Source organism: Sinocyclocheilus grahami, unplaced genomic scaffold, assembly GCF_001515645.1.
Source record: "Sinocyclocheilus grahami isolate Dianchi unplaced genomic scaffold, SAMN03320097.WGS_v1.1 scaffold370.1, whole genome shotgun sequence".
NCBI classification, from domain to species: domain Eukaryota; kingdom Metazoa; phylum Chordata; class Actinopteri; order Cypriniformes; family Cyprinidae; genus Sinocyclocheilus; species Sinocyclocheilus grahami.
Window position 1 is genome coordinate 22,178 of NW_015505549.1, and position 10,299 is coordinate 32,476.

At 37.8% G+C, this 10,299-nt stretch overlaps 1 protein-coding gene across 3 annotated transcripts in view; it reads right to left on the bottom strand.

The window, feature by feature from the left end:
• LOC107549369 (deoxyribonuclease gamma-like) overlaps positions 1-5,800 on the bottom strand; it is a 12,479-nt gene extending 6,679 nt beyond the window's left edge. The window contains exons 1-4 of one of the 3 annotated variants that reach the window (XM_016230417.1): positions 5,605-5,800; positions 1,362-1,451; positions 1,179-1,273; positions 1,004-1,090 (exon numbers count right to left, since the gene is read on the bottom strand). In XM_016230417.1, the coding sequence (XP_016085903.1) occupies positions 1,004-1,090; positions 1,179-1,273; positions 1,362-1,442 (263 nt within the window). In that variant the 5' untranslated portion in view covers positions 1,443-1,451; positions 5,605-5,800. Of the gene's footprint in view, positions 1-1,003; positions 1,091-1,178; positions 1,274-1,361; positions 1,452-1,953; positions 2,028-3,188; positions 3,369-5,604 lie in introns of those variants that run through there. The other 2 variants (XM_016230415.1, XM_016230416.1) reach the window with 2 other exon arrangements.
• Positions 5,801-10,299: the final 4,499 nt, after the last annotated feature.

Below are 10,299 nucleotides of genomic sequence, written 5' to 3' on the forward strand. Positions count from 1 at the left end.
TTTCCTTACTTTAGCAAAGGGAAACCAGTCTCCTCATGGCTTATATCGAAATCCTCCGACATTCTTCTTTACAAATCCTCGTTTTGTACTTCTAATAAGTGACCGTAGTTTTGTTTGGATCTCTCCCTGCGTTTCCGCGTGCGTAACTTCTGAGCGGCGCATGCGCAACGCTGACCTCATACGTCATCCTCCCGGGAACTGCTGCTGTTTACAACAGTGAGCGCAAGCTAGATTAAAGTGATTGTTACGTTTTGAATATGGATATTTTTCTTACAAAAACCGCGCCGGTGAGTCTCGTGAAAACCAACGTTTGTTAACAGAAGCAAAGAAAGCAAAGTTTCCTTACTTTAGCAAAGGGAAACCAGTCTCCTCTTGGCTTATATCGAAATCCTCCGACATTCTTCTTTACAAATCCTCGTTTTGTACTTCTAATAAGTGACCGTTGTTTTGTTTGGATCTCTCCCTGCGTTTCCGCGTGCGTCACTTCTGAGCGGCGCATGCGCAACGCTGACCTCATACGTCATCCTCCCGGGAACTGCTGCTGTTTACAACAGTGAGCGCAAGCTAGATTAAAGTGATTGTTACGTTTTGAATATGGATATTTTTCTTACAAAAACCCATCGATTCGCTACAAAAGGCCTTTGTTCACCCCCCGGAGCCGTGTGAGACACTTTTTTTATGGATGGGCGCTTTTTATTTAACTTCTTTTGGACTGATGCATGCAACACCCCCCCCTAAATGGCATTAAACAGCTTGAAAGATCAAAGACAATTTTTTATTTAACTCCGACTGGATTTGACTGAAAGAAGAAAGTCATATACACCTAGGATGACTTGAGGGTGAGTAATTTATGGCCTAATTTAAATTTTTGGATGAACTAACCCTTTAAGGGAAAAGGGAAATGCTACAACATTTTGAAATGCATGATTCAAAACTTTTGCTTTTTGCTCCAATTTTTATGCCGATAATTTAATAATTTTCAATAATTTACTAATTGTTGTACCTGTAGAAACAGACAAACTGCTCTTTATAAAGAGTCCGTCCCAGCCTGGAGCTTCCGACCATTGTGAAGGGACGTTTCTTATTAGCTCTGTGGGGGAAAAGGGAGTTCAATTTGGGCTAAATTTAGGCTTTTGAGCTACAGATGGTGAAGAGAATCTCTGAAGGTTCATACAGACCCGGTGCTGTTGAGCTCCTGTAGAAATTTGTCTATAGATTTGCCCGATTTGTCCACCACCTCCAGAATAATGATTATACTGTACCGAGAGAAGATCTACAGGGAAAGTGTAGTGGTCTATTTTAATAACTTCCTATGAGCTTTTACTGTGTGATTTTCTTAAACAATCAGATAATAAACTCACCTTAATAAGATATTTTACAATATTTTTGTTTGACAGTTTGCTTGAACCCATGCGTCTGATGTTAAAAGATGCGATCTTCATGGTGTCAACCTTCAGAAGACCAGAAAAACATTGCAAAGTGAAATGAGTTTCACGACAAGAAACACTGGATGTTTTCAGGTCTGTTGGCATTTCTATACCATTTTCCTGTTGTAAAATGCCAAAGGAAGTTTAGCAGACAATTCAAGGATGCATTGTTCATTCATAGGAAGTACTTATAGTTTATAAAGAGCTGACATGTCAGATTATGCAGGACCTTAGGAGATCCGTTCGAGACAGAGAGGAAAACCACAACGGGTTTCGTTTTTAGAGTTCGAAAGCAAAATGTACTCAAAACAACACAAAATTAGTTTTGATTGAATAAATTCATCTAAGATTTGAAAGAAGCTCCAACGCACCAGTATGAAGTAGAAAAACACCATATTAACACATTCAAGGATCATCTTTGGTCTAGCTTAAATCTGTTATATATCTATTATTTAATACAAGCTAAACATGTTATGTATTTCAATTTATTTGAATATAAATAAATAAACAGATAATCAGCTCTTACCGAAGCTGCTTGAGTTTACTATGAAGTCTCAAATTGTTTTCCAGTGTTGTCCGTTAGGCAGCTAGTGAATAATGAATGGCTGCTCATTTGAAAACAGGCCATGCCTACTTCCTGTTTTAAATCAGATAGGGTTTCTGTCGCACAGATGTCTCGTAAAATGGAGAATTTATAGAGGCCTCTCCGATTGATAACAGAACTTCTCTTTGGTTGTATAGTCATTTTATAGCAGGCTTGACTAGAGGAAACCACATAGCCATGGGTTTAAAGATCAATTGAGTTGACTGTCAAAAACAACAAGGGACGTTTTTTTATGAATTTGCATTTGTGAAACCTCACCCATCAGGATAAAAGTGCATTTTAGACTCAAACCTGCTGGTGCACTTAATGCACTTTATTTGTTTTTTATAAAGCATGGTATAAAATGTCACTAGAACCACCTGGTTTCCCTATATGCTTTTGCAAACAACATATTCCCTTGAAACAAGTCACTTCATAATGAATTTGACCTTCATTTCCCATAATACAATGTTTTGGCAGCAATCTACTCTATTTAAAAATTGTAATAGTTTCATGTGATCATTTTGCTAAACATTTACATGACTGATCTATCTATCTGTTTATCTACCTAAACCTGAATAAACATTTCCTGCCATTTTCCTGAGATTCATTTTTGTTTGTTATTGTTTTTTAAATTCCTCAAATCATCTGAACCTGTTGTAGCTGACATGTTGTTTCTGGCTCACTGGTCTTTACTGTAGTCGTATTTCACTTCACTATGGAGGCACTGACTGCATTTCAAGCAGAAAAAAACGACAACACACCTGGATTGTCTGGACATGAATCCATCTCAGCGACAGTTATGAAAACAAAGGACCTTTGACGTTGAATGTAACATCAGTGTAGGGAAATATTTAACTTTAAGTTATAATAATTGAACAAACATCCACTTTAACTAATGTCCAAGACAAAGTGTCTCCTTCAAATGCAGAATTTGTAATTCAGTTTCTATATATTTCCAAAAATAAGCACACTGCATCCACAAGGCAGCAGCTTCCTGTTACACCTGACTGATGGAAACAGGTTCCTTCGCTTCTTTCTTACTTTACCGGTTTACTTGGCTCTCGAACAACTTAAATCTCTCATTCTGTCCAACCTGGCAATTATTTCTCCACCTTCCAGCGCAACTTAAAATGCGTTGTGGCTGTAATGAGGATGATTGTATTGTCTGAACTCACCTGCACTCTTTAGCTTTCCACTTCCGAGTGAATGTTTGCCCAGAGGGAGGAACTGTTTTGAGTGATGTCCAAGTTGGGGCTGGGCCAAATCACTCGACTGGTTCCTGCGTCTAGCCAATCAGGTCACAGGTGTCCAATATAAGTAATGCTGCAGTTTTTATGAATCTCCACAGTCCTTTTCTTGTGCATCTTCAGACCAATAAGTTAAGTTATGTTCTTTCAGTCCTTAAATCTTTATCTAAAATGGTACCATAAAAAAATAAAATAAAAAACACAGATTCAAGAAAGGTTCTTGTGTTTTTATATTCCTACACTCTAAAAAATGCTGGGTTGTTTCAACCCAACTTTGGGTCAAATATGGACTAACCCAACTTTTGGGTTAAAAATGTAATGTAAAAATTTAACCCAACGGTTGGGTTAGTCCATATTTGACCCAAAGTTGGGTTGAAACAACCCAGCAATTTTTTAGAGTGTACCATGTAGTTTGGCATTTAAATTTAGAATATTCTAAAACAATATATTTGGTGTAAGTTAAGTTTTGTTCTTGGTCTAAATTATCTTCATATTTAGAATTCTTCAAAAATAGTTTAAAAAGTGTCCAGACAACTTTATCTCAGCATCTTCACTGCAAAAAATTAAATAAAGATATTCTTAGCTACTCAGCTGACATTTAACTGTTTTGAGTGATGTCCAAGTTGGGGCTGGGCCAAATCACTCGACTGGTTCCTGCGTCTAGCCAATCAGGTCACAGGTGTCCAATATAAGTAATGCTGCAGTTTTTATGAATCTCCACAGTCCTTTTCTTGTGCATCTTCAGACCAATAAGTTAAGTTATGTTCTTTCAGTCCTTAAAATCTTTATCTAAAATGGTACCATAAAAAAATAAAATAAAAAACACAGATTCAAGAAAGGTTCTTGTGTTTTTATATTCCTACACTCTAAAAAATGCTGGGTTGTTTCAACCCAACTTTGGGTCAAATATGGACTAACCCAACCGTCGGGTTAAATTTTTACATTACATTTTTAACCCAAAAGTTGGGTTAGTCCATATTTGACCCAAAGTTGGGTTGAAACAACCCAGCAATTTTTTAGAGTGTACCATGTAGTTTGGCATTTAAATTTAGAATATTCTAAAACAATATATTTGGTGTAAGTTAAGTTTTGTTCTTGGTCTAAATTATCTTCATATTTAGAATTCTTCAAAAATAGTTTAAAAAGTGTCCAGACAACTTTATCTCAGCATCTTCACTGCAAAAAATTAAATAAAGATATTCTTAGCTACTCAGCTGACATTTACTTGATAAGAAAAATGACTTAAGATATTTGGTCTCATTTTCTGAGAAATGTATTAAAATTTTGTTTTTCTCAAAACAATAAACAAATATCTGCCAATGGGATAAGAAAAATAATCTTAATTCAAAGGGAAAACAAGATATTTTTTTCCTCCCATTGGCAGATATTTTTCAAAATTTTGATACATTTATCATAAAACAAGACTTTAATAGTCATTTGTTTTAAAAGTCATTTTGCTTCTCAAGTAAATGTATCTTGATTCGAGAAGAAAAAAATACCAAGAAAAAAAGTTATTTTTTGCAGTGTGATAATCAAACGAGCTTCTTGTGTTTTATATTCCTGCCATGTTATTTGGCAAAATATTCAAAAAATATATGCTTTTGTTCTCTTGAATTTAAAAAAAAAATCCTCTCAGCAACACCCGCAAATGGGAAACCTGGAAATGAAGCCCCCAAACTTGCCTCTACTTGTGTGGTGTTGAATGAGATGGAATGTGAAAACTCTTTGTTTAAATCCAGCCATGGTCACAAATAAGGTTTCGGATGGTGTCATGTTCACATGTCCAAGCACTGGAGCTAATTTCTGCCACATTCAGAGAGCCATAGAGAAACCCTCTGGGCATAAAGTCCCTCTGCACCAACTGGCCCGACACCAAGTCACTAAAATGGCCTTTCTTGTTGTTTAGTCAAACTGCGGCTTTCATCCGGTTGCATTTGTGAATGAACAGACATGTTCCTCTGTCTTGGTTTAGAATTTAAATTTCCCTCTCCACTAGATCAAATTGACCTTTTTTATTTTTATATAATTTAGGCTACATTAAACACATTTAGCTGTTGTTTTGACCATTTCAAGAAGAGATCTGGTCTGGTGATCTCAAACTCTTTAAAGGCCACGTTCACACAGCAGCAGAATACTGTTGTCAGTCCTGTATTTGAGTCCTTAATACGGTTACGTTCACACACAGTACGGTTACTTTCAGGCGTGACAACCGCGTTCTGTAACTGAACTCACACCAGTTAAATGTTCAGGACTCACAACCGCATTCTTGAACAGGACTGGACAACTAGTGCGAGAGAGCTCTACCGTGAGCTGCGTGTTTTCATGTGTGGTTTCAGTAGCTTACAGTGACGGAGAAATGAGCTGTGTGTCATCTGAAAGTTTTAGATCCAGTTTTTCTCCACCGGAGCTGCTCCCGTCAGTTTTGTGTTCTGCGCGCGACTAAAATGATCCACTCTCCACACAAATATAAAAGCTGGTGTCGGTTAATGAAGGTTTGACAGATAAACTCGCGGCTCGATTGGACTCTTGTCAGAAAGTAGTAAGACTTTACGTTTTGTTTACGTCGCCATCTTTGATATTTCTTTGGTCACTGTTGCTATGGTAACTAGTATGAAATACGGGCTTGACTCCGGTTTCACGTTCATACAGACAGTTTTCGAGACGCTACTGTGAGTTGCTGTGTGAACGGGACATTTCAAGTCTCACACCTGTAAGTAAATGCGGTTGTCAATCCCAAAAACTGACAGTGTGAACGCCTTAGTAAACAGCTCTGGCAACTCCTGAAACAGGTTCTTCCGCTTGTAATTGCTTTAAAAATAATCAAGCGATAGCAACAGCTGTCTAAGAAAAGATCGAATCGATGGGTTTTTGTAAGAAAAATAACCATATTCAAAATGTAATAATCACTTTAATGTAGCTTGCGCTCACTGTTGTAGACGGAAGCAGCTCCGGGCGGATGACGTATGAGGTCGGCATGCGCCGCTCAGAAGTGATGGTACACAGAAACACAGCGGAGAGATAAAAACAAAACAACGGTCACTTATTAGAAGTACAAAACGAGGATTTGTAAAGAAGAATGTCGGAGGATTTCGATATAAGCCAAGAGGAGACTGGTTTTCCTTTGCTAAAGTAAAGAAACTTTGCTTTCTTTGCTTCTGTTAACAAACGTTGGTTTTCACGAGACTCACCGGCACATGCGCAACGCTGAACTCATACGTCATGCTTCCGGAGCTGCTTCCGTGTACAACTGCTGGCGCAAGCTACATTAAAGTGATTATTACGTTTTGAATATGGTTATTTTTCTTACAAAAACGCATCGATTTGCTACAGAAGGCCTTTGTTCACCCCCCGGAGCCGTGTGACACTTTTTATTATGGATGGGCGATTTTTATTTAAGTTCTTTTGGACTGAAGCACTGCAACACCTGCTGAGCGGCATTAAACAGCTTGAAAGATCAAAGACAATTTTTTATATAACTGACTGGATTCGTCTGAAAGAAGAAAGTCATCTACACCTAGGATGTCTCGGGGTAGAGTAAAACAGCCTAATTTTCATTTTTGGGTGAACTAACCCTTTAGTCATTCATGAATGTGTAAACGTCATGACTGCTGTAGGTATGGCCAGAAATTAGCTCTATTATTATATTTGTCATTCCATGTAGGTTTGCATTGCCATTTCAAGCATTAGTTTCATTGAAAGCGCCATTATAAATCACTATTTTGGTTTCTTTCATGTTCAACAGGCGGCATCATGAAGGTCACCACTTTCAACATCCAGAAATTTGGGAAATCAAAACTCTCAGATCCGTTTGTGCTGAAAACCCTGAACAAGGTGAGGCCCATCCACACCTACAAAAAGTCCAGAGTCATGTAAAATACATGTGAAACGTCACATTTGACAGTGAACTTCCTCTTGAATGAGTCTATTACATGAGATTTATCTTAATGTCTGATAATCCTTCTGGGGAGTAGCAGCTTGTACGGTAAGATGACGCTGATGGTAATGGTTTGTGTTTTCGTCGCTCCCTTTCTTCAGATAGTGTCACGCTATGACATCATCATTATTCTTGAAGTTGTGGATTCTAGCGGAGATTCGGTGGATACTTTTCTCGAAGAGCTGAATAAGTGAGTCAAACAGGTGTGTTTTTACTTGAAAACCCCCGTTATTACATGACAGAAGTAACCATGAAGGACTGCTCATCAACAGGTTCAACAAGACGCATCATTACACCTTGGAGATCAGCACACGGCTGGGAAGAGGAAATTACAAGGAACAGTTTATGTTCCTTTACAGGTAACTGTGTCATTTTGAAGTATCGTTATTCTTGAAGTTGTGGATTCTAGCGGAGATTCGGTGGATACTTTTCTCGAAGAGCTGAATAAGTGAGTCAAACAGGTGTGTTTTTTCTTGAAACCCCCGTTATTACATGACAGAAGTAACCATGAAGGACTGCTCATCAACAGGTTCAACAAGACGCATCATTACACCTTGGAGATCAGCACACGGCTGGGAAGAGGAAATTACAAGGAACAGTTTATGTTCCTTTACAGGTAACTGTGTCATTTTGAAGATGTAGTAGACACTTTAAGTCAGGGTAGATGCCTTTTTGAATTTTTAATGGATGAAAACGAGGCTGCAGCAAACACACAACACTCCCTAACATTTCCATCTGGTTCCAGTTTGGTTATTATTTGGAAACCAAATAATAATGTTCTCTGCAGATTCTTTTGGAAACTAAAAACAAACCTTCACAGACCATTGCAGGGAGGTGTTTTGCGAGAACTTAAAAGGAACCTATACAGAACATTCCATAATGGTTATGTAAGGTCCACGCACTTGGCCCAAGGAAGGTATCCAGTGGTGGATGAAGGTTTCTTGCGTGTTCCGTCTTTTCAGCGCGCTACATTATTAAATTTTAAGTTTTAAGACTCCATTTTATTATCTAATCTGACTCCATTTTAGTATGACCTCGAATTTAGGTTGAAAGGCAAATTGGTTGTTTGTCTGTCTCTAATTATTGCTATTATTCTGACATTTGGTTATTCTAGTTAACTCTTTACTTTATATTTACTCGTTCATTAGGAATCTATGTCTCGCTCAGGGTGCCTCACGGCGGCCGCACTACGTGGGCCCCACGATCACAAACTCGCCAGTCTGATCATTAGCCAGAGATTATGACTAATACTATTTAATAGGTCGCCCATGCTTACCATTCTTTAAATAGTAGTTCTGTTTAGCCCCCTACAGTTACCCATGTACAACTTAGTTAAAGCTCAAAACAATAATCAGCGGTTATGCTAGTACTATTCGTCTAGCCCCCGATAGTTATATAACTACGTACAATTTAACTAAAGCTGAGACAATAATCAGCGATTATGCTAGTACTATGAAATGTTAATATTTTGATAGTATTTTTATCTAGCCCCCCGATAGTTAAAATAACTATGTACAACTTGAATAAAGCTCAAACAATAATCAGCGGTTATGCTAGTAATATTTGCCTAGCCCCCGATAGTTAATATAACTACGTACAACTTAATTAAAGTTGAGACAATAACCAGCGGTTATGACCAGTACTATGACTAGCTTCATACTACGGGCTTTCTGGCTACAGAATCGCCCCGACCCTTTTGCTGCAATCCTTTAAATACACAACCAAGATAAAACATCCCCCAAATGGAGGCATGTACAAACAATTGGTATTTGCATTAACCCAGGTCCCAGATCTGGGTAGCTAGTTTACACCTCAATGGGAACAGAAGGTAATTTGCATGGAATGACCCTCTACAGTAATCAAAATATCTCTTAACTCTTAGGATCGGTATTATCTTAGTCTACTTTTGTAAGATTGAGACCATTGTACCACTCGCTCTGAGACTATTCAAATGATACCAAACATGACTGTAAATATTATCTGCATTGATGTAGAACATTATACTATTGACCATTCTGAGTGAACCAAGTGGAGGGAGGATGGGTAAGGGGAAGGAAGGGGATGAGAAGGAATGCATATGTGAGAGAGGCGTTTCCTGCACCTCCACTCTGTGGGGTATCTCGAAGATGCCCATGTATGTTTGTATTGTCTGTTTCTCAGGAGATCAAAGTATCTGAGTTTCTTTCATCCTTACAGTTGTTTGGAGTTTTTATTTTTATAACCAGAAACTAATGTTCCCAGAATGCTCTGGGAACCAAATTGCTAGCTGGGTGTTGGCTGGCACGCATTGTAGGAGAGAGTGGGGTAAGATAAGCCACTTTTGACTTTTGTGGTCCTCAAGATAAGGAAAATGAGGCAGAAGTACAATGAAAATTTCTAAAGTAATTTCAGGATATTTCCTATCATTTTAAATTATTAGACTGTATCCTTGACAAAGGGTTCTAAAAATATGGCTTCTTATAAAAAAAGTGTAACTGTGGCTCACTTTGCCCCAGGTTAGGGGTAAGTTGATCCAAGTCGGTGGGTAAGATGCATCATCTGGGTGTAAACTGACCTTGTGAAATTGTAAAGATAATTTACCCCTTTTAAAAACTAATTTCCTTTTACAGTCATATTTTGTTTCTTAGAGCTAACTTAACATAAAGAGAACCAAATGAAGTTTAATTTTTAATGTTTAATTGTTTGCATTTCTGAAACAATATGTTGAACACCAAAATGTCAACCAGTGTCATACCAGTTTATACTTAAGAGATTTAACTTAACTTCAGTGCTTTATGGTGGGGTTCATTTAAACACTGGCTCAACTTACATCATTTGTCTCACTTTGCACCATAGCTGCCATTTTTTCTGCCAAAAATAGCTTGCTTACCTATTCAAGCTAATATTTGGCCATTTTCATTCCTGTCAAAAATGTAATATGGGGAAATGGCGCTACACGGAATAGTTATATGTCTGCCAATTTCTGATGTCTGATAAATAAATACATTTGTCAATGGCCCTAATTCTAAATTTAAAAACTCACTCTCTGCCCATTCACTTTGAGCATTACTTACATAGTCATAAAGGCACAGTGACAATAAAAACATAAACAGGCTGGAATTCTAA